Source organism: Anabrus simplex, chromosome X, assembly GCF_040414725.1.
Source record: "Anabrus simplex isolate iqAnaSimp1 chromosome X, ASM4041472v1, whole genome shotgun sequence".
In the NCBI taxonomy this organism is placed as follows: Eukaryota; Metazoa; Arthropoda; class Insecta; order Orthoptera; family Tettigoniidae; genus Anabrus; species Anabrus simplex.
In genome coordinates, this window is record NC_090279.1 from 162,540,015 (window position 1) to 162,566,228 (window position 26,214).

The 26,214-nt window shown below is 38.0% G+C and overlaps 1 protein-coding gene across 4 annotated transcripts in view; it reads right to left on the bottom strand.

The window, feature by feature from the left end:
- The window catches only part of LOC136886372 (transcription initiation factor TFIID subunit 3), a 199,143-nt gene that overhangs the window by 90,361 nt on the left and 82,568 nt on the right, over window positions 1-26,214 (bottom strand). For 2 of the 4 annotated variants that reach the window (XR_010861781.2, XM_067159120.2), the window contains exons 7-8: window positions 25,430-25,513; window positions 5,530-5,681 (exon numbers count right to left, since the gene is read on the bottom strand). Coding sequence is in view for 3 of the 4 variants with exons in the window: in XM_067159120.2 (XP_067015221.2) it covers window positions 5,530-5,681; window positions 25,430-25,513 (236 nt within the window). In the remaining variant the exon portion in view is untranslated. Of the gene's footprint in view, window positions 1-5,170; window positions 5,682-25,429; window positions 25,514-26,214 lie in introns of all 4 variants that reach the window. The other 2 variants (XM_067159118.2, XM_067159119.2) reach the window with 2 other exon arrangements.

Consider the following 26,214-nt stretch of genomic DNA (forward strand, 5'->3'; position numbering starts at 1 on the left):
TAAGGCCAGAATAACAAATATTTTGTCATAGTTGCCTTTCTTTTCTAAGTTGAAAAGAACCTATAATAACCTATAGAGTGAAACCTGTCTAAACAGCCACCCCCACTCCTTGTCAACAGATGATCATTTCTAAAATTTGTTCAGGCAGATTTAGAGAACAGTTTCTACCACTGTGATTTCAGGTTTAATGCCCAGAATACTTGAGCTCTGAGCAGTATTTCTGCCTCAGATTAATGCACTAACTTCACGTGAAGCATTCGTTTTTTAACTTGCACTAAGTCAGGCAGATTGTCAGTAATGACAGGATTGGGAAGAGCTAGGGCTAAGAAGGAATCAACCATCGCCTTATTTAAGGTATGGCCCCAGCAATTGCCTGATGTGAAATAAGGGAATGATGGAAGACCAATTTAAGGGTGTTAAACCCACTCATATCCCTAGTCCAGATTACTAATAACGCTGGCTAGAGATATACATGTCGAGTTATTGCAGTTGGTCCCTATAATTCATTATTTTAATGCTTTCAAGAAAGCAATCATTTTTCCCTAAAGAAAGACAGGTGGCAGCTTAGTGCACGTTTCACTCCCTTGTTTCTGTATTGTTTATATAATATTAAGTTCAACAGAAACTGTAACAGCCTCAATTCTTTGGGGCCTGAGAACACAGTTAACATAATTAACTATTGTACAAGGGTCACTCCAAACCTAACCCACATTTTTACAAGGCCAATTTCTTTCTACACCTAATACTAATAATAATCATATATATTATTTCAGTAGTATAGATCCCTTTTGCGGCACTCACAAGTAACCGATCGTGACAAAAGAGCATTCAAAAGAAAGAGAATAGAAATTAGTAGTGATGAATTGCACTCTCATTTCATAAATATCGATCATTTCTTTAAAAAGTGAGTTTAAAAAAAATTGTACAAAGTGTGCGATTTGCAAATACTGCTGCTGTACGAAAATATGCGCCTTCATTGCTGCCCACTTCACATTTTGGCTGCTGGGATGCCTGTTTTATGTCATTATAATATGCTGTAATTATCAGTTAAGAATAGAATGATAGAAAAACCAAAAATTACTTCCGGAACATTCGTCAGTATAACAATGCACTTGCATTTGCTTCCGTTCAAGTGAATACCATAAATGTTAAAAAATCAAAGGTTACATTAGGTGGTAAGTAAGGCTGTCTTAATATTGTACTGATTTGTGTATTCCTTAGTTCACCAGTAGTTCACCAAGGGGCTACTCCACCACATACTTTATGAATAATAATAGTAATAATAATATTGGTTTTATGTCTCACTAACTACTATATGGTTTTTGCAGATACCCAATCACCAAAATTTTGTTCCACAGAAGTTATTTCATACGCCGGTATATCTACAGACAAGAGGCTGGCATATTTGGACATCCTGAAATACCACTGGACTTAGTCGAGATCAAACCCGCTTCCTACACCTTTCCTATCAGTGTGGTATGTAAGATCACTCTTACAGCTTGTATTCAAATTTAGTTCAACAAGTTCCCATGCGAGGTGCAATCATAACGTTTGTTCAAATTTGCCATTGCACTTTGTGTCCGTCAAAAGCAAGGTACAGTTACAGAGTTCCTCTTTTTGTAGAGAATGAGACCATGGGAAATATTCACAAGGAGTTTACACCAGTGTATGGAGACTATACTGTCGATCCCAGAACAGTTAAGTCTCTAGGGATAGAGACTGTCGGACAACAATAGGCATAAATACAAAGTATGCTACAAGTGTTATTTTTAATATCCACCAATTCAATACAAAGAGATCTAGTAAATTAAGAATTAAATCTTATCATAAAAAGTTACAAGGGACATGTTTTGCCCATACTAAGGGCATCATCAGCCTCAAACTCAAACCTGTAAGGTGAATAATTAGAATCCTGATTGTTCTTACAAATCGTAAAAAAGAGGATATCAATGTAGGTGGTTGTCTAACATAAAATGATTAGAATGTCCTTGGTTAAAATCTAGTATCAAGCTGCATGTCACAAGTTTACAAGATTACACTTTTCGGAGCGCTGAGTCAATGAGCCCAAAACCGGTTGAGAGTAGAGCAATAAGCAGCTCAGACTTTATAATGAAATACAAATGTGTTTCCTTGAATACTCCTATTGGAGGATAAGAAAAAGTAAAGCTGATAGACTGTTAAAGATGTTAATTTCTTATGTTAACATAAGACAACAGTCTTCTTAAGTAGCTGTTCAGCTGTCTATAGTCATATTTAACTGGCTTGAAGGAGTGAAAGTTGAATGTGTTACAATAAAATAACAGTCTTCTTAAGTAGTTGTGGGAGCAAGGAAAGTTATTTGGCTGTCTATAGTCGTATTTATCTTGCCTGAAGGAGCGAAAATCGAAGGTATATTGACGTTAACATACGAAATTAACATCTTTAACAGTCTATCAGCTTTACTTTTTCTTATTCTCCAATAGCAGTATTCAAGAAAACACATTTCTATTTCATTATAAAGACTGAGCTGTTTATTGCTCTACCCTCAACAGGTTTTGGGCGCAACGACTCAGTGCTCCAGAAAGTGTAATCTTGTGAACTTGTGACATGCAGCTTGATACTACGATTTTAACCAAGGACATTCTAATTATTTTATGTTAGACAAACACCTACATTGATATCCTCTTTTTACGATTTGTAAGAACAATGAGGATCCTGATTATTCACCTTACAGGTTTGTTTTGAGACTGATGATGCCCTTAATATGGGCAAAACATGTCCCTTGTAACTTTTTATGATAAGATTTAATTCTTAATTTACTAGATCTCTTTGTATTCAATAGGTGGATATTAAAAATAACACTTGTAACATACTTTGTATTTACGTACATTTCAATACGGACCTAACATGAGAATTATAACGTGTAACAATAGGCATGCCAAGATTCCAGAGTCTCTTTGCAGTGACAGACCACACAAACACTTGAAAATGTGCAGCGATTTTAACATGGATATGTATAACAGACATGTAAGTCCGAAAGGTCACGCCAACTGGGACTTCTCAAATATTAATTCTTAAAAAGAATTTGTATTTACGGGTCCACCTTTTCAATACAACTTGGACTAAAGAACAAAACTGAGTGTTGAATTTAGTCATATAAAGAATTTATTATATATTCAACGCAACGTGACAAGAGTCCACCCAATGAGGCTGAAGGACGACAAACTCCATCAGAAATAGAAAGAACTAACAGTAATATTGGGCGAGTTGGCTATGTGGTTAGGGTTACGCAGCCGTGAGCTTGCATCCAAAAGATAGTGGATTTGAGCCCCACTGTCGGCCGCACTGAAGATGGTTTTCCATGGTTTCCCATTTTCACACCAGGTAAATGCTGGGGCTGTACCTTAATTAAGGCCACAGCCGCTTCTGTCCCACTCTTAGCCCTTTCCTATCTCATCGTCCCCGTAAGACCTATTTGTGTCGGTGCGACATAAAGCAAATAAAACAAAAACCACACTTGCCAGTAATGTTGACATAAGAGCTCTGTGCTGACATTTTTTATTATTATCAGAAGCACTCTGTTCCACGATTGAAATCTGCCCACCAAATATGAACAAGAGGAGTTTCCCCAACCGCAACTCAGCCTGATACGGACTGACCTTATGAAGAGAATGTTCCATAATGATATTACCAACTTTTACAAAGTCTGAATCAAGAAGATATTTTAAGATAGACACTTCAAGTTGCATTTTTAAGTAACTTTTTAAGCATCCCTGTTTTCAACTATCATTTTGTATCGTATTTTTATATCTTATTAACAAAAAAATGTGCGCAATGTGCAAAATACAAACACTATATTACATTACTCTAGTCCTAGTTTTGTTATTGATATTTGTCTTTTATTGTAGATATTTGCATGATATCTTTCACAGTGTTCATTGCCCAATTCACACACACACACAATTTTCATTCAGGTGATGAAATCTCTTATTTTGGCAGAACTTGTGATGAAAACCATGTGTTGCATACTGTGTTATTACACGTTGAAGCTCATGATTTGCTTGCTTCCAATCATTCGTCATTATGGCGTCTGTTGAATAAAAGTCATTCCAGATATAGCTGCGTTTTTCTATGAGAATTTGGAATGTGTTCTCGTAGGCCTTAATGTATCTGCATTCTGATGTCTTCTATGAAGAAAGTTTCTTTTAGTAAGACATAGGTCAGCCTTGATAGTGCCGTCTTCCTGATACCTAGAATTAGTTTCATATAACGAGCTGTAACTTTCTCTAGCGTTATCAGGATGTTAATTTTAAGTTTATCCCAGATCATATGGATCCCATAAGTTGCTATTGTTGCTATAGCTGTTTTAAATAGTATTTTATATACTTGTGTAGTTTTTAAGATGTTAAAGGTTGAAACATGTCCTGATTTTTTAAAAATATGACTAAATTTAACACTCAAATTTTAATGTTTAGTCTAAGTTGTATTGAAAAGATGGACCAAAACATACAAATTGTTTTAAGAATTAATATTTTAGAACTGTAAGCCAACACGGAACAGTCATGAAATTTATTGTTTGTATCTGGGACTTGGTGGAGCGTGTGCAGAATACGGAAACAACTGAGGATGAAAAAGGTTTGCAACATGTGAGCTCTGAGCCTTAATTTGGCACCTTCTAATTGCCATTTTTTCAGTAAACTGAAGGACTTGTTTCACAGAGAGAGGTTGGAAGATAATGGCTACCTTGTGATGGCTGCTGCACGGTGGGTAAGACATACCAGACCAGAATTTCACCGTACAGGTGCTCCTTCTGAGGTGATGTAAGGCAGTTGAAAGATATGGAGATCAAATAGAGAAGTGCCATTGTGTGCCTGAAGGATATAGCAAACTGTAAAAATAATGGTGTAGAATGAAAATTAGCCTTGTGAAAGAAATGCACTGCATTAGTTTTTGAGTGACCTTTATATTATTATAGGCAGTAATCAATATTTCTTGTTCTGTGAATAAAGTATTAATGAAATCCTATTTTTAAAGGAAACATTACTATCAAAAAAAAAAAAAATAATGAAAAGACATTCCTTTAAAAATTGACTGAATAAAACATCACTGGCAAAATCAGCAAGTGCCCACTAATGCTGAGTACTTTCGCTGGTCGGCACACCACAGCATTATGCTGTACACCTATACTTACATAATAGAATGCAACTTGTTTTTCTGCTGGCTCTGCCTCCGGTTCAGCAGCAGGGGCAGCTTCAAACTCCTTCTTCGCAGGAGGATTATGTTTGGGCTTAATTTTGGCAACAGTATTTAATGCCTTTTTTAATTTGGAAGCAGCTGCCTTTTCCAGAGAGGAGGATGAGGACGAGGAAGGAGGAAGTAGGGGTTTAGTGGTGGAGGGTGAGGCAGATGGTAAAGCAGGTGGAGCAGAAGGAACAGAACTAGAAGAAGCATTGGTTACTGCCGACGTACTGGATGTCAGTACTGCCGGCTGAGAGAAGAGAGGCAATGCTACCTCAGGACGGTGTGCTTCTTTAGGTAACGAGGTCTTACTTGACGATTTAGGTTTCGGCGGGCCTTTTATCAGGGCTGATATTCTGGCTAGCTCAGGTGAAGGCTCTCTCTTTGACGACCTGTCGCTGCTAGGAGTCGGATGGCTCTTTTCAGCTACTTCTTCAGGTTTCTTCACTATTGGTTTTATCACACTGTTTGAAAGCAGGATAAAAATAACAAGCATTAAGTATCCATTTGTAATGTTATAAAGAATATTTTTAAAACCTGGTTAAACAAGTAAATACAAGAACAACACTATTATGAAATTGGATAGGTTAAATACATTCACATTTTTTAAATTGTATTTCAACAAGAGCAAGCGAAAAACTGGTAAATTCATGAATATCTCTAATCATTTACAGAATGTGCACAGTAACATGCAGTCTGCTAACAGCATATATTGTAGATTTGTTTTTAAAGATTGATCTGCAATTTACACCTCACATCTTCTTGAGATTCAGTGTTAGTTGTATTTAACAGAAACAGTGCTCTCCCCAGAAATTTTCATAAGCCAGGTGGCAGGATTTAGTTGACAGGCGGGGAATACTATGTAAAAGTGATTATTATAAAATTTCAATTTATTTCCCTCAAGGCATTAACAGTAATATCAACAGGTAAACAATAACTGCAAAACTGAACTGTTTTAGTGTTATCACGAAAATGATATGACGGAGTATTTTGAATTTCTAGTATTCTACTGCTCGATCATAATCATTTAACACCATGGCTTACTACTCTGTTACTGTGGAGTGCCATACAGGTTTGTGACGTCATGTGGAATCGAGTGCTCGGATGAGATTCCACGCTAATCAAGACACCACTATTGCATGACACTACATGATAGTTAAGTTAAACATTTAAACTGACATAACAGGTGTAATTATATTGGCAATAATTCAGATTTACCATTTAAATAAACAGTTTTACAGCATTTACATTTTAATTTGGAGCACCCAAAGACTCAAATATGTATTAAAATTATGAAATGAAATGGCGTATGGCTTTAAGTGCCGGGAGTGTCCGAAGACAAGTTCGGCTCGCCAGATGCAGGTCTTTTGATTTGACTCCCGTAGGCGACCTGCGCGTCGTGATGAGGATGAAATGATGATGAAGACGACACATACACCCAGCCCCCATGTCAGCGAAATTAACCAATTAAGGTTAAAATTCCCGACCCTGCCGGGAATCGAACCCGGGACCCCTGTGACCAAAGGCCAGCACGCTAACCATTTAGCCATGAGCCGGACATTAAAATTATGTAACTAGCACATATCTAGGGAGATCACTGAGAAATATTCTTGTTTCCTGTTAATTTGCAAAACATGATTTATTTTCAGCGTTACATGGTATTAACTTGGGAATATACTTGTACGAAACTCAAAAATAATAATTTACCAGCCATCTTTCAATATACAAAATCTTAAAGTGTAAGTAATGGAAAGGAACAAATAATTGACGAAAGTTAAGTCATGAAAGAGAGATGGGCTCATGCAAAGAAATACGAGATAAACACAGGAAGGGAGAGCAATACAATACTCCCGCATCCTCAATCCTAGTTCTATCTCCACTTCTTCTCAGTCCATAACAAGCTTCACTGGAAGAGTGGTCATCAGCATTCACTGAGGGACCATTTGACTTATAATCTATCTTGGTGTGGGGAGTACAGGATAAGAAGATAGACTAATAAAGGCAGGAAAAGAGAAACGATACAAAGATGACAGTGTATGAAGATGTGGAGATTGTCCCTACGTTTTCATGTCTTCTCTTTCTCTTGGTTGCAATTTTCACACTGACCTGACACTGCGTTTAACTTTTATGCACAGTATTCCACTTCATAATCATATTTTTTAATGTAACTGAATGGTAATGTGTATAATTTTAAGGGGTATAAGAAAGAACACACCCTTTATTCAAAAATTAAAAAAAGCTTGTCTTGTAAGGGCTCTTTGCAGTTAATTACCCAATCTTTTTCTTTAATTAAGATTTTTTTAAAGGGATATTTTCTAGCACAACTTGTAAGCAGCTTGTCATACTTAATGAATCAAGCTCCACATCAGTCTGGCTCCATGGCTATATGGTTAGCATGCTGGCGTACGGTCTGAATCAGATTCCTGGCCAGGTCAGTGATTTTAAACTTAACTGGTTAATTCCAACTGCTCAGAGGGTGGATGTGTGTGCTGTCTTTTAACATGAGAATTCATCCAACTAAGGCTCCATCCTCACTGATTCACAGATCACCTACAGGCATCAACTCTTAGGACCTGCACCAGGCCTCTCCAGAGGCATATTCCATTATTATACCGGATGGCCAAATAATCTGTACTCCCTCACACGAAGTATGTGAGCGAGATGATCGGTCTCTGATAAGCCTTCTGAAAATAGTATGAACTCGTGCTCCACACATGTGAATCAGTCATACTCTTAGATGCGATTACTTAGCAAATGCATAGATTAATATATTGCATCATGTGCCTGCACGATTATGCGAAGCGCAATGCTATTTTTAACAAGTAATAAATTAAAACTTGCCGCAATTGTCTCCAAATGGCTCCTAAGAACTCTAGAAAAGTCATAGTTGCTATATTTGAAATTCTGCCACTAAATTACTAAAAAAGACTAAATCTAGCGACTAGTCTCTAGAATCCACTAGACTGATGTGAACGAACATGAACATAGCACGCGACAGCAAGAGATTGACAATCGATACATGCGTCATGATATACAGGTTTCAATAAACATCAATATTTCATTTGAAAACGGGCAAAGAGCGAAGGACTTCCGGCCACTGGCGTACGAAGTTGAAATGGCGTGATATGAAAACAAATGTTAAGTTCACCAAACAATAAGCTAAAATCGGGAGAAATAATAAAATAATCGGGAGTCGGGAAAAACTGTCAAAAATCGGGAGTCTCCCGCGTAAATTTGGAAAGTTGGCAGGTATGCATGTCCTATTTTATAATGTTTTGACACAAGGATCTCTATGATCTCTTCATTTCCACTTGCACAGATAAACAGCATTGAGATTTCATCAGACTTCGTTCCAAGCTTTCCTTCACTCAAGCTATGTTTTCCTTTTGGATAGTTACGGATTTTATTCACTACAGAGCCAGGTCCACACAATTTTGCCATTAAGTTTTGCACTGCAGACTTTGCTGGAGGTTTCGTCACAACACTTCCAGTCTTAACACTTTCAACACTATGCCTGCATGGGATACGGGCGTACTGCTTTCCTGCTTCTGGACGGCGCCCATATGTGATACGGGCGTGATTTTCTCGTGTGTTTATATCCAGCTGCATGTATCACGTACGGTTCCCGTCCCTTGGTTGGAGGTAATAGTTCATCTAGTGACCACTAGAATGCAGCAGTTATCGGGAATTTTGAACTGAAATGATAAACAGGGTATTTTCTCCTTGCCATGACCTCTACCGAAGCACTCAATGTGCCGTGTGCTGCGCGCGCCAAATCACAGCTGTGTTACTGTGTAAACATGTCTTCACGCCGGCTCAATGATAGTGATATTTTGGATATTTTATCGAGAGAAGCGGGTTCAGAGATGGATGAAAGTGATGAAGACCCTGCTTATGAACTGGATAACATATCAAGCGATAGTTCAGGTAAGATTTTTATTTATTACATCACTTTGGAACGCAAGTGTTTAGCTGTATTACTTTACTCCAAATACAAACGATAGAAATAATTCGCCTACAGAAATTTGGGTTTATTTTTTTCGTTTGGACGAAGAGACATAGGCTGATTATTCAATTGTGCCGGGAACATCTGCTAGATCATCTGAACCTGATGATGAATGGTTAGAAACAGATGACCAACCACAGCTACCTGTCTTCCAGTCAGCATCTGGTTCTGCCCAGTTTTGCGCGGGGAGTGACGAAATGGATTGTTTCAGTAATTTTTTTAGTGACGATGTGATCAAAAATATAAAAACAGAAACTAACAGATATGCAGGTATGACAATTGTGGCAATGAAACGTCAGGGCAAACTGAAGGAAAATTCCATGTGGCACCGGTGGCCTGCATTAAAAATTCACGAAATTTATTGGTTTTTTACAACAATTTTGCATATGTGTGTGGTGAAGCTACCCAAACTTAGTGATTATTGGTCTAATGATCCCTTTTATCAGACAGGTTTTGCCAGTCGATTGTTGAGTCGTGATAGATTTTTCCAAAATTTTATTTATGTTGCACCTTCATCATGAAGGGGGAATCTAATCATGACCCACTACATAAACTCAGGCCTTTTTTTTTAAATTTTTTTTGTGCACAAATGCATTGCCAGTTTTCAGCTGTATGAGAATCTAACAATAGATGAGGCTATATGTCCCTTCCATGGTTGAGTAGGTTTTAGGGTTTATATGAAGAATAAGCCCAATAAGTACGGTATGAAAATGTATGTACTTTGCGATGCGGCAACGGGCTACGTATTGAATTGTGAAATATATACGGGATCCGCAGGGAACGTTGACAAAAGCTTTCAGGCTCTTGTATATAGATTATGCTCACAGTTTTTCAGTAAGGGCCACTGTATTTATATGGACAGGTACTATACTAGCCCCTCCCTACTGAATATGCTCTGGCAAAAGAAAACCCTGGCTGTTGGAACTGTCATGAAAAACAGGAAGGGTTTACCACCAACGTTCAAAACAAAGAAATTGAAGAAGGACGAGATGATATTTTTGAGGAAAGGGCACCCACCTTCTTGCTGTGAAGTGGAAGATCAAGCGGGATGTTTTATGCCTTTCAACAAAACATAAGGCTTCCACTACACTTGTTTCTAGTAGATCGAAGGGTGGTGTCGTACAGAAACTAAAGCCTGACGTAGTCATCGATTACAACATAAATAAAACTGGTGTAGATAGAGCAGATCAACTGAACAGTTATTACCCATTTGCACGGAAGACAATGAAATGGTGGAAAAAGCTCTTCTTCCATCTGTTCCTTATGTCTGTTGTGAATGGTTTCATTCTATATAAAGAGATCTCAAAGATATCTCTTGTGGATTACATGAGAGTGATCAGTTTGCGGTTAGCAGCTAAAGGAGGAGGAGACATCTCAAGGCTGGAACCTACTCCCTCCCCCAGTGTTGACAGGACTTTTGCTCGCCATTTTCCAGAAAAGGTTCCTCCAACGAACAATAAAGTGAATGCTACACATTATTACAAGGTATGCTCAGACAGGGGCAAGAAGGAAAATGGTAAGCATGTCAGAAAAGAGAGTAGATGGTGGTGCATGGAGTGCAAAGTAGGAGTGTGTATAGTCCAATGTTTTCAAGACTACCATACGAAAACAAACCATTCCGAAATAGGTAAATATTTTATTCCACTGCATTTGTGTTTATTTGTGGCCTAAGTAACCGCATTAAATGATTATTTTTTATTGTTTGAGCAAACTTATTGGTATAACCTCAATGTAAAAAATGTTTTCCGTACTATTTTTTTTTCATGTTTTTCATAAGACTAGTATAATTAAATTACTTCAGATATTCACTTGTTGGTTAACATCTTCATTTTGGATGGTTGACACCTTCATACGGTACAAAAATCAGGCATGTAATACGTTTCGCTGTTCCATAATAACGAGTTAAAAATTAGCAAAAGGACCCAGTTCACAGCTAGGATCCATGTTAAAATATGGTAGTGCTGAAAGTGTTAAACTCTTGCGCAAACAGTTCCGCACAGGATTTCCATGAATAGTTTTTTGCAAAACACTTGGCAATGAGCGCGCTGTTTTTTATTGTGAGCACCATTTTGTATTGCATTCACATGGTCGCTAAACACGTGCAGACGTGTGAGAACAACCAACTGATGCATCGAAATCACGGTTTCCAGCATTTCATGTGACAGGCACTTCTCCCGCTCATTAACAAGGGTCAGTTCTGCGTCAGTCTCACAAATATTTTCTGGGCCAGTTTTATTTTACCCATCCTGTATTATAAGCCCCAAACCACTCAATTTACCAACAACTACTAGACTCCAAAACATAATAGTAAGTAGTCGCACGGAGGGGCCGAGTATCTCAGGCAGTAGGACGCTGGCCCAAGTTGATGAGTTGGATCCCGGCTCAGTCCGGAGGTATTTGAAGGAGCTCAAATACGTCAGCCCCGTTTCGGTAGGTTAACGGGCACATAAGAGAACTACTGCGGAATAACATTATGGCATACTGGCGTCTCCGGAAATCATTCAAGTAATTAGTGTGACGCAAACCATTATTACTATTATTATCATTAAATGTAACTTAAAAGGTTTTCACAGTCTGTCGAACACACATGTTCAATATAAATAGTACACTACACATACCTGTAAAAAACACAATTAAATAAGGAGTAAAAATACCCACTATTAAATAAGGAATGACATGCTTCGTTCTTAAAAGAACCTCAAATACAATATTTGTAACAATACGAGAACTTACACATGAACTCATCGAGGACCTATTTGACAACAACAACAACAACCAACATAAAATTAATAGGAAATTTATAAAGAAATCATCCTTATACATCAGCTGTCCGGCTTCATGGCTAAATGGTTAGTGTGCTGGCCTTTGGTCACAGGTATCCTGGGTTCGATTCCCGGCAGGGTCGGAAATTTTAACCATCATTGGTTAATTTTACTGGCACGGGCACTGGGCTGGGTGTATGTGTCGTCTTCATCATAATTTCATCCTCATCACGACAAGCAGGTCGCCTACAGGTGTCAAATTAAAAAAAGACCTGCGCCTGGTGAGCCGAACATGTTCTCGGACACTCTCGGCACTAAAATCCGTACATCATTTCATTTTTCAGCTAAAATGTGTTGAGCTTGACAGTAAAGACACGAAAATCATCAACAAGCTGTTTTAAAACCAAACAGCTCAAGTCAAAATTGGATATGATATTACTGCAGAGATCATACAAAAAGGTATGAGCCATTCTCCACCCCTTTTAAACTTAAATTCTTAAACCATCTTTCGAAACTACCCTGATGACATAAGCAACACATCATTTAATGTTATATAGTTCTTTCTAGATTCACTACAGTAGATGGCACTAATGGTACGTTCTTCTCAATAACACAAATACTGAACTTACTAATGTAGTCACATACAAGTGTCCGAACATCCTGTGTTAAAATTATACATTTTCTTTGGAGGAAATGACAGGTGAATGACATATAATATGGTGTCATCCAGCTTTACGGCTGACTTGAATAACCAGAAATAAGCATGGTTGGATTTAAAGAAGGAAAGAATTGCTGGCAATGTTCCTGGCACAACAAATGCAGGTCCTTCATTGCCATCTGGTATCATACAACTTTCCATCACGCAAAGAAGACTGTACAGGGTTTTCTCCTATTACAAAACCAACAATCAAACTATTACATTGCCAAAATACAGGCTGTATCTCAGGGCACAAATGCGAATGCTGTGAACATCAAAAAGTGAAAATCAAGCTGACCAGGACACAGAGATTTAAGACAGCATTCACATCTTGTAGCTTATAAATTATCTTTCAAGATACCCATTAATTGTTATAAAATGTTTAACTTGGCTAATTTCTTTACAAATTAGAATAGTATAGCCAGATATGGAGGCTAAGATTGCAGAAAGAGGGCAAGAGGGAGGCCCAGAGCAAGATGGATGGAACCTGTCAACAACAGTATAAGAAAAAGAAGACTGGATTGGAATACAATTACTGAAGAGGAGTGGTGGAAGGAGAGGCAACGGTGGAGAAGTGCCATCAACACCCGGACCTGGCAGGAGCTGGGCAAGGGGAAATAAAAATCAAGATTACAGCCAGATAACTGAAATACTACTTATCTGTTAATTTAATAACTACTCTGTTTTTAATTAGAGTATAGTTCTGAAATATTCCATTTAGTGTCATTTTTTGACTACTACAAATATAATTTCAGAACGAAAGTTTAAAAACAATTGGATTTCTTACTTATTTACTTACTTGTCAATAATGATGGGCAGCTACTAAAACAAAATCATCTAGCGACTACACTCTGCATATTTAGAGAAATGGACATGGCACTTTTAGCACACAACTACTCAATATTAGTCAGCACTTAGAGGGTTAAACTTTGTAACGAAAATCAACATGACCTGGACGCAGAGATTAAGACAGCAGTAAATAGTAGTGCAGTTTACAGGTATGGTAAGACAGGACCTGAATTGTGGTTATGGTAGGACGAGAGGTAAGAAAAAGGTGAAGAAAGATAGTTGAGAATGTTTGAAGAAAGTATTTTGGGTAGAAGTGATAACAACATGCATTCTTGCATTCAAAGCCATGACAGCTCCTTATAACATGGTGATAGAGATGTACCTTAAGCAGCTGTTCAGGCTCTGGACCAGTGTGTTATTACCGTCATGTTATTTCAGTCAACACACTGTCATGACAGTCAAAAGATAGGTAGTATCCCTTTTCATGATAAGCGTTGACAATACAGCAAACAAACAAAAAAACCATACACACACAAAAAACATGCACACATCTTCAGGCCTTATGGTGTTAAGCCTTTAAGAATGACCTAAGCAACCTTATAACTTTTCACTCTACTTGTTATCCTGGGATTACATGTAAAATTGAAACTAACATCCTTGAGATTGTCTTTCATTCAGTTCATACCATAATCACAACAACAGCTGATTGAAACATGCATGTACACACCTTCATACATCATCATCATCATCATCATCCTGTAATTTATCTTTATGTAATGTCTCCCTGCATTTACCTAGCTTTCTTCAAAACTTACACTCCCCACATCAAACCTGAAGATCTGTCAAGATAACCCTCAATAAACACCGATGCCCTCCCGCCTAATGAAGCCGTGAAGCTGAAACAAGCTTATCAGGAGCTGAAAAGAAATGGATGTTGAAGAATTAGGAATGATGAAGCGAGACTCTAAGTGTCAGTTATGAAGGTGTAAAGATTGTCCTCATCTTTTAGTGTATACACGCTTACCTTTGTCTCCTCTCCCTGACCTGTCATTGTGTTTATGCTATTGTTCCTTTTTATATTTCTCTTTTTCTATATATGTCTTGAATTACCTTTACCTCATCACTCTGATTACCCATCTCCTGTTGTTCCCAATCAGTTCCCTTTATGAAGACCCTCCTGCTATTGTTCTCACAGGAGAGAATTCTCACAACTAATTTCTGTTCGGGTAAATAATCTACAAGTTAATTTACCCTCTAAACAGAAAATACTTGGCGACTACAAAAGTAAACTACCATTTCTTTGGTACGTGGCGATACTGCTTGGTGTCTAAAGGGGCCTAACATCTAGGTCATCGGCCCTGTGGCGATATGGATAGCAAAATTTAACTGTTCCAGAAAGACAGGAAGTTAAAGTACGGAATAGAATACCATTATTTTGGAGCCATGTCTGAATTGTTCTCGTGGTCCGGATGGAACTCCACCCAATACTGCCGGAGGGCAGAATCAAGTGTCGGCGCGGGTATGTAGGCAGCATATTCCCTCGCTGGAGGCACACACTATCCGAAGTGTGCCCTGTCTCCCTTCTGACCGAGGGGTGTTTTTTCCTTACAATCAGCTTTATGTTACACCGACACAGATAAGTCTTACGGGAACGATGGGATAGGAAAGGCCTAGGAGTGGGAAGGATGCAGCTGTGGCCTTGATTAAGGTACAGCCCCAGCATTTGCCTGGTGTAAAAATGGGAAACCATGGAAAACCATCTTCAGGGCTGCCGACAGTGGGAATTGAACCCACTATTTCCCGGATGCAAGCTTACAACTGCGCAACCATAACCACAAGGCTGACTCGTCCGGTCTACAAGGTGTGACCCTTGGGCAAAACTCATATATATATATATATATATATAGAGAGAGAGAGAGAGAGAGAGAGAAATGAAATGAATAAATAATAACCGAGTTACCTGTTTTTATTTATTTTATTTATTTTATTTATTTTATTTAAAAAAGTGCACCACATTATGTCTTATTGTTGTACTTAAATCCAAGACATTCTTCACAATTGTTACATGCATAACCATGCCGCAGGCAAGTAGATGCTGACCTGAGTAACTATTTATTGTTTGAAATTGGCTTTACGTCGCACTGACGCAGATAGGTCTTACGGCAACGATGGCATGGGAAAGGCCTAGGAGTTTGAAGGAAGGGGTCGTAGCCTTAATTAATTTGCCTGCTGTGAATATGGGAAACCACGGAAAACCCACCTTCAAAGCTACTGACAGTGGGGTTGAACCCACAATAACTATTTAATTCTTGCAAATGATTCCTGTAGTTTCAATCATAAGTAACAGCATCTGATAGATTTCTTTTAAGTTTCAGCATAATGGTGCTCCTGCACATTTCTGTCTTTGTAGTACCTTAATGTACATAGTACCGCCATAAGTTCTGTCAGTATATTCTGTGCATATAACTACTATATAAAACTATGCAAACCCATTAATACACATATATTCTGAAAAAACACAAAAGTGCAACAGAATGAACATACTCTTATTCAAATGATCACCACATGTGGCAACACAGTAGCGAAGATGTTGGGGGCCACTCATCAATAGCTGCACAAATTGTGTCCAGTAGAAATTTTTTGACAGCTGACGTGATTGATTTTTTAACATCTCAATACTGCGGTGCCGTTTTTGACATGCTATCGCCTCGAGCTTCTGCCACAGAGAATAATCCAATGGATTGAGATCCAGACTTCCACTAGCCCAGTCCGCAGCAGCGATGAACCGTGGGACATTGATTGCCAAACCAGTGCTGCATCGTTTTTGGTTTGTGTGCATCAGTGCTATTCTGATGAAAAATCCAAAATTTCCTTTCAAACAGCTTTGAATTGATACATGATATAAACGTTTCCAACACAGTCTGGCAAATAGCTGCAGAAGCTTTACTCCATCTTCGCAAAAATGCACCTCCGATGCTCCCTGCCATGAAACTGCCCACCATACCAAGACAGAAGAAAGGTGATGTCCGCACTGCACACATGGAACATTTTCTCTTTCTTCCTTTGAGGATCGTGCACACACACGATCGTTTTGCTTGTTAAACGATTCTTCCACAGTAAATATTCTTTCATCTGTGAATAGGATGATGCAATATTGGCTCTCCTCATATATTGTTAACAAAGCCTGGGATCGAACATGGCGTTTCTCCTACAATTTTTCAGTTAGAAAATGCCATGTGCACCAACACATAAATCATCCTTCAAAATACGTGATATAGTTCGTGGAGAAATATTCATTTCACAAGACAAAACTGTCTGTTTACACAAATGATTGCGTTTAATCCTTGCACGGAACAGCATTCATAACTTCTTTTCTGCATAAACACCAATGACGGCCCGATATGACGCAATCAACATGTGCACCCATTTGTTCCAACTGCGCTATTGTCCAAAACACAAATTGTTCATTGATACAGAGAGGTTTCAGCATAGAAAAACATTTCTTTAGCTTGCTTTCTACAACGAACAACGCCAATGCAGCGATACGATTTTCGTACACTCCCCACTCCATCTTTCACTGCAGCCTGCTGTTGGCACACTGCAACCCGGTTACTGGCGGAGTCGTGAAGGTGACCTTGTGGACGGCGGCATACAGCGCTGCCACGCTTCTTCATTCACATTTACATACTACAGCGTGTTCAGATTTTACTGACAGAATTTATGGCAGTACTGTGTACACTGAGCAGTGGACAGGTAAGAGGTCAACAAATGTTTGGCCCCCATGTTCTCCTGATTTAAAACCACTAGATTTTTTCCTGTGGAGGTTTCTTATCAATTCTTTGGAGCATTTGACTGCTTTGGTTAATGCAACAACTCTCCACGTGCAAACGGAGGCTTCCAGTCAGACAGTACACCAGACAGTTTCTAGCATGTTTGGTAGTCAATGCAAAGATGAGTAGAGGCCTACATTTAACACACTGACTCCCGTAGGCGCCTTAAGGCATAACATTTCGCCAGTGTATTCTCCCGTATCCGTCTTAAGGCGGATAAGAACTTGTGCAAAAATTTCAAGTTAAAAACCGTGCTACGGATTGTAGTTCCTTCATTCTTTCATATACGGTACTTAGAGATGAATTTCTGACCTTTGTTAAGATATGTCAAAACAGTAATTCCCGCCTAGAATCACCCACAAAAAAAAAAAAAAAAAATTCCTGGCACATTCCAAGCCTCCAGTGTTGTGTTAGTGCCACTAGCAAGACACAGTATGGTGAGCAGTAAATTTATATCTGTTGAAGAGGGTGTTGAAATGATTTATAATGATGATTCTGGTGATGAACTCATCCCAGATTTAGATAGTGAAAGTGAAAGTGATGAGCAGGGAACGGATTTATATGTACTAATAATTACTGAAATATGTACATATATATTTAGTTACTTTATTGAAATACGGTATTATATATGGACTTAAAATTACACATATAACATTAATTTCTATTTAATATCAAAGTTCAAAGAAGATAAACAAAGTAGATCTACATGCAACATAATGTTGCACTTATCATTTTAATATATTTGAAGAACACACAATCTTTTATTCTCTGTTACCAAAACAATGGATTATAAAATGTTCTTTTAAGTGCTGGAAAGTGAATCTTCTCCTATTATCTCTAAAGACAGATTTATATTGACTGAAACTGCATTCAACATCGGAAGAGGTAATGGGGGCATAAATCAACTTCACAATATCTGCTGGGGTTAAATCCAATGTTAATTTTACACTTAAATCTCCACACAGCATTGCAGCAACCTTTGTCATTTCTTCATATCCAGGATTCTTTGAAAGTACAGTGGCATCTTCATGTTTGCTACATCTGCAACTTTACCTGTACGATGATTTAGTTGTTCCACAGTTTTATTCACAATTTCACAACTTTCAGAAAGTGAGAGTCTTTTCAATGTTTTTGTGATGCATGAAAAATTATGCTGAATGTAACACAAGTCATTTCTCACACTTGTATCGCAGACAACTGTTTTCGCAGCTTCAACTGAGGCTGCATCTTCAGAGTCCATGGCATGCAGAACATTCTTAATACAGTTTATATATTAAACATAATATTCAACCGCTTGCAGCCACGTACCCCACCTAGTTAGAATCGGCTTAGGCGGCAATGGAATCTCTGGGTACATTTCTTTCAAAAGATGAACTCTTCTGGGGGCTTTGAGAAAACTTTTTTCACTGAGGAAATCAATAAATCTACTTTGGGGTAACTGCCTCTTACCACTTCTGCCACACGATGAAAGGCATGTGCTACACATGTTAAATGAGTCATCTTAGGATATACAACACATAATGCTTCTCCGGCTTTTATCATATAAGGTGTGGCATCGTTAATAAAAAGTAACACTTTATATTTAATGCCCTGTGGTCAGAGGATACCCATAGCCTCATTGAACAGTTTAGCTGTAGTTTTGTTATCGCACTTTTCTAGAACATCACAGTGTAAGAGAATCCGTTTCCAATAATCTTCGCTTGACAAACCCATGATTACGTTGCCAATTAGCCTGCCTTCTTTGTCATCAATGGAAACCCAAATTGGACCGTCTTTAATCTCTTGCCTTATCTTCCGAACAGTTTCATCGTATATGGCTGAACAGTACGTTTTTCTGAACGTTGACTCATCTGGGATGGATCGTTTAGTATATTTCTCGAGGAATTCCCTGAAGCACTGATAATAATAATAATAATAATAATAATAATAATAATAATAATAATAATAATAATAATAATAATAATAATAATAATAATCGTATGGCCTCAGCTACCGTTTGCAGACATTTCGATTTGACGCCATCTGGCTGTCTGCTCGTCAATTTCGACGTTCCGGCTTACTCTGTCTGCCATCTAGCGGACCTAGAGTAAACTGGATCTCTCTTGGGCGTCTATGGCTGAGATTTAATTAATTTTGTCAGGTAAATACCAAACGTATCACCAGAGATCTTTTACATGACGACATCGTACGACATGGAGTGTCGAATGGACTTTTTTTCGCCCTTCAAAAATCCGACTACCTCTGCCGGGTTTGAACCCGCTATCTTGGGATCCGGAGGCCGACACTACCACGGATCCACTGATTATTCAGTTTGAAGAGAGGTATGTCAGCAGAGATGAGAGCATGGCAGAGATCGGTGTTGAACTTGGATGTTACACTGGAAGGTGCTGGATGTGTCAGAAACAACTGTCTCTGCTTGGAATCTCGTTTGTTAGCCTGGTGTTTACTGGTTGAAACGTGTTGTTGCACAAGGAACCTTTGAATAGATGTCACTGTACAATGACACAAATTACAAAATAATATCTTACTGTCAGTTGATAAACCATCCTCTTTAAATTCTGATATGTAACTTTTCAATTTTAAACTGGTTGACTGAGCTACTTTAGGCATATTGTAACAATATTAATGTCTTCAATTAATATCACACACTGAACATACAAGAACACTATGATCCGTCTCTGCTAATTCAAACTGTGAATGACTGGTAGCGAACTAGATGGAGTTACGAAGCAATCAAAGGGAATGCCCGAATTACGAACTAATCCGGAAACCACTAGCACATCGTCGATGAATGAGATTTCCCTAGTTACAAAATTATGGCACAGACACAGTCGATGTTATGTAATGCAGCTTATCAGTGCTGTAAGTGTGATTCAGATAGTCACAGTACTGATTGGCTGATCTCCACCACTTCCGGGCTCAACCCCTCTGTTTCTTCGCACCACTAATCAGCTTATTTTATCAGCCCAGACATGGACAGGCGTGATAATGTGATGACCTGCACACCAGTTAAAATATTATTTTTTCGAATATAGATTTTTAATTTATTTCTCCATTATTGAGAAGACTTCTAATTTAATACTTTTTAGCCGAAATATGGACTATATTGATTTTAATGACGAAGAATATGGAACATATGTGCTAAACTCCAAAATATGGAAAAATATGGAAAATGAATACTCCATTTATTTTTTAACTCCACATGTCATGATTCATAAAGATAATGCAAAATAAAATTTTACCTTCCTAAAGAGATATGTATTTACATATAAATCCGTTCCCTGGTGATGAGGATGAAACAACTGTGCGCGATAATGTTGAAATACCTGACAGTGTTCCTCTATCTGACACCTCTCCGAGCTATTCTCCTCGTTACCCGAGTTTTTAGGAAATGTAGGCCTAAATGTAGAGGTTTCAAACAGTGAAGATATGTCTTTTGTAAATATATTTATCAGTGACAGTTTTTTTGCGTATGTTTGGGAGCAGACTAACTTATATGCAAAGCAGGTTATCAGTAGCGCACTGCGTCCATTCACTAAATATTCAATCTATCAAACTTGAAAACCTGTGTCAATGACCGAAATGAAGCAGTTTATCGGTTTGATGTTAGTTACAAGTAACTATTCTCATTTTGGTTCTGTATTGAGATGACGTATATCACAAACATTAATAATATCTATAGATCCACCTGTTCAATACCGGAGTTATACAGAACCTGGATGTACAAATGTACTGGACCGAAGATCCCGTGTTTTCAACGCCTGTATTTTCCAAGACAATGTCCAGGAACAGATTCAAAAGTATCATGATTTTTTTAACATTTTAGCGACAGCAGTAGCTATGTAAACAGAGCAGATAGGCTCTATAAAATCAGGCCAATATTAGAAAAACTTTCGGATCATTTTGCAGTAGCTTACAGTCCCGACCGAAAGATCACTTTTGATGAGGCCATGCTTGCTTGGAGAGGCCGGTTACGTTTTTGAGTTTACAATCCATCTAAAATAACTATGTATGGCATTATGGTTAGGATGGTGTGTGAATAAAAAACTGGGTATATCTGCAAATTGCTTATTTATGACGCAAGTGGAATGGCCTTAAATAGTACTGTCCTCGAACTTCTCAGTCCATATTTAGGCCTAGGGTATTCTGTTTACATGGATAATTATTACAACAGTGTTGCTCTTGCAAAAACCCTATGTGAACAGAATACTACCATTTGTGGGACAATCAGGCAAAACAGGGGAATACCAAAGGACCGTAAGGACCAACAAAAATCCTTGAAAAGAGGGGAAATGGCATTCAAACGTGATGGGGAAATTCTTCTTGTCTCTTGGATGGACAAGAAAATAGTCACAATGATTTCATCCATGCATTCTACTGAAATGGTTGAAGTCACTTCAAAGTTCGACAGAAAAACAATGAAGCCAGTATCAATTGCAGATTACAATCAGCACATGCATGGAACAGACACAGCTGACCAATACCTTGCTCTATAGCCCTTCATGTGAAAAACTTGTGAATGGCCCAAAAAAGTTTTCTTCTATTTAATACAATGCACCCTCTTCAATTCTTTCCACCTCTTCTAACAGTCCAATACCCAAACAAAATTTACCTATCTACAGTTCATACAGACAGTTTACAGATACTATCTTGAAGGTCATAATCCTCCTGCCACTGTCCCAGTCTCAGTCCCAACTCAAGTCAGAACAGCCTCTCCAGCTCTCTCCGACTCGTCATCACTAGCATCCACCCCACCGCATTCCATTCACCAGAGACCCTCCCACAAAGAACACCAGCTAAAACATCACGTCTGGATGGAAAAGTGAATGAACATGTTCTACTCAAGTTTCCACCACTGGAAACTGACTCTTACCGGACAAGAAGATGTAGAGTTTGTCTAAAGAAGAAAAAAGTATGTGACACAAGATGGTACTGCAGGAAGTGTGGCGTCCCTCTGCACCCTGGAGCATGCGACACCAGATATCACACCTTAAAATCATACTAGAATTCCTTCCCCAGGTATGTTCTGATTTTCACATTAATTCAAAGCGTAATATAGGAGAAGTAAATAACTTTTTCTACAGTGCAAAAGGCAGGATCGGCAGACAAGGACTTTTAAAAATGGCTGGGCTGGAGGTTTAAATGCCCTGGCTACTTCCTGGTAGTCAAATTGTTAAGTGGGAGGTAGACATTTTAAAAATCTCTCCTGACACATTAACAAATGTAATTTTAACATACAATGTGTTAACCAGAACTTCCAAGAATTTGAATATCCTGCATGGAAAAGTAGTGGTACCAATTTCAAATGGTAGGTGACTCTTGGTTCAACTATCAGTCTGTCAACTGGCAGCCTTGGAAGTGCATGAGTTCCCAAGTTTCCTAATTTCTGTCTTTTTCTTTACATCACATTTCTATGCTTCAGCAAATTTTTGTCAGGCTCTATAAAACTGCAGTTGAATCCAGGGTTTTGGTGAACAAGCTTTAAGCCAAGCAAGAACATTTCAGAGAAGGCCAGGAATCTCGAAAAACGAACAAATATTTGTGTCGATCGCTATCATGCACGACTCCCAAAATTATTGCAAATGTTATAAAAAAGACTTTCTGAGATGACAGGGAAGATAGGAGACACAAAAGACCTGATATTTCGAACAGTGGGAACTGGTTACTGCATAATTACAATGCGTCCACACACACCTCACTCACTACTCTTCCTGCCACTAAAAACCATGACCACCGTTAACCAATTCGACCTCTACCGCTTCCCTAAAAAGACACTTCTATTGAAAGGGTGAAGTTCTTCTCACAGTGGGAAAAACTATTTTAATTGCTGTATTCAAGCCCAGGGCAACTACTTTGAAGGTGATGATGGAAATTAGGCATTAACGTAAGTAATCATGTTTTATGAGCAAATTCCTAGAGATTCTGGGCTGCACCTTGTAAAGACGTGTTGCAGTGGGCTATGAATGAAGAATGGTAATTAATAACTGTTAGGTTCTTAACTCTGCATAAGTACATTTATAAACTACCTGAAAAAGAAAACATATGGCAACAGTATTATACCTGAAAAAGAAAGAACTTAATTAAAATAGAATGATGTGTTTCGTTCTTGAAAGATCATCAGATTCTCTCAAATCCTGCTCAAATTATTTAGACATTTATAAACATTTATGTTTATTAGTTTAAAACCTTAAAAACTCAAAATTTGGAACTTATCTTAATAAAGTCCTCCCTTCCCTCCACTCTAGCAAAGAATGCAAGTTGGTTGCAAAATAACTGCTCTGTCGCAAGTCCAGCTTCCTATTCAATCAATTGACCTTCTGCCATACCATACACCCCCCCCCCCCCCGTCCTGGCTAATTAATGACAACAATGTATTTTTACTTTTAGATGTTTTATTTTCAGTGCTCCCATTATTTTTTTTTAATCTGGTGCAGAAATTTAGTTTTGCTTGGCCTATATATGTCACATTTCAGTTTGTTACTCGACATTTGAGTTCATTCAAATTAAGCCATCATTTTTATTATTATTATTATTATTTACTACTTCATCTTCGTCTTCTTTTCTTCTTCTTCTTCTGCCATGTTTCCAACATCCGTGGGGTTACAGGTGCTAACTGTGTCACAATTACAGATTTGACCCAGTTTTAAAACTGAATGCCCTTCCTGACACCAACCCTATGTGGAGGGATGTAATCGCTATACCGTGTTTCTGTGGTAGTGTGGTGTGTTGTGTGAATACAAAGAGGAGAGTGTTTGAACAAACACAAACACCCAGTCCTGAAGCCACACACACACACACCTCACTCAAATCCGGAGACCCTCTGAACCGAAGACTGAACATTCAGCCAAAAAGTCAGGCTATTATTATTCTTATATTATTATCGTTATTTAAATTGTTTTTGGAAACTATTCAAGGGTTGTCTAATCAGCTTTTAATGGGCTAGCAAGTTTTCCTTTAATTTTCTGTTGTGTCATTTTCGTTTATGTGAATGCTTTTCATAGAATTATATTCGTAGTTTGATTATTATTATTATTATTATTATTATTATTATTATTATTATTATTATTATTATTATTATTAATGTTGTTGTTGCCGCCGCCGTCGTGCATTTGGGATTACATTTATGTTACTGATTTGAGTGGGTGAAGTATGAACTAAATTAAAGTGTATCTTGTAAGATGATATTTTTATTGATAAATAACAACCTACTAAAATGTCTGAAAGCCCAAGACGCTGTGTAAATTCAGAGAATTTACTACAGATAAGAATATCCTAAACCACATTCCAGACCTCTAAGTCAGAGTAACCTCCCGTAGGATTCATAAGTGCTAAGGCAAAAAGTGTGGAATGTTGTTCATAAATTAAGTAGTGCAAACAGGGATGAATTTTTTATATGTGTGTGCTCACTGAGGGTGGCTTAGCTTCTTTTGCGATGTAAATTGTTATACCGTCTTTAAAATCCTTTTATTTTCAATGTGTAAACATTTTAGATCTATTAATGATGTCTGTTAAGTGGTGTGAGCTGTCAATGTTCACCAAATGTTGAGTGTCAGTTGTACCTAACTGCCTTTTTGTGTTCTTTGTAGCTGGTGTGAAAGTTACGTTTCATTTGACCAATGTGCATAGCATAACAATTTGGTTCTTGGTATTCGAGTTCATAAAGTCCTGTTTTAGAAAAATGGCCTTTTTATGGCTTCAGTATCGCAAAGCATGGTCAATTACGAATTATGCATTTCCACATTAATGTTGTTATAATTTCTCTATCCTTCTCACTGTGTAAGAAATCCTTTCCTGAAGTTTTATCTAGGGTTTCATTACACTTTGTATACTGGATAAAGAGGAAGTAAATTTTCCATATTGCATGGCTTTAAATCTGGTGATTATGAACCACAACAGCAATTTAATAGCACAGAATTCCACATACAGGAGACAATACTACCTATTTTGAATATCTCTCTTTCACTGACTGGGATTTGAACCACAGCCACCTCCATGACAAGCTAGCAATGATATCACTGAGCTATTCTATACACAAGCTTGTTTTTTAATGCCTTGCACTCGATAACCTTAAACTGCTAGTTCAGATTAATGAGCTGACAACAGAAAGCACAGGTAAAAGAATTGTTACCTTGAGCTGGGTGCAGGTGGTAATGGCTCGGAACTGTTGTCCCAGGACTCGCCATGGCGTTGCCCAATGGCTCTGTCATTCCATCTGTGATGTGACAATTCTTAGATAAGTAATCTTTTTTGATGAAACCAGTACAAAGAAAATGCAGACAGTTGATGGCTAGCTAGAAGTTAACTGAAGTTGTCACAAGTTCACTACGGGTATGGGACATTACACACAAAAGAAAAGAAAAAAGAAAAAAAGAAAAAGAAAAAAGGAACACAAAACAGATTGCAGAAACTAAAGGAACTTACAGAAAAAAAGAAACAAAGAGAAATTTCTACAAAGAGTGTTATTGTGACAGTACTGACTAATATATACAACTTAAAGTACAATTACAGCCTGGTGAATACTTACGTAGTGAAATACTGAACTTACTAAACCCCATGCATATCTACCTCAGGCCAAGTTTGGCTCCATCAACTGAAATAATTTGACCAGAAAGTATGGAAAAAGTGATCAGTCAATACAAAACCAAGGAACAAAGGCCATGAGAAAGAGTCCCAACAAGGTGGATTAGCCGGATTACCACTAAATGTGGAAGGACAATACAGCAAGTCAACGACAGAGAATCGTGGAGAAAAATGTTTTATCAATACCACAATGACCATCACACCTCCTGCAGGATATCAGGACATGGGTTCAATAGTCGTTTAAAGTAGTTTTGTTTTTTGGAGCATCTGATGGGGACTTTCCACAGTACAGATCAGTACATAACAGGACCCTTGTACCGAACATAACCACCC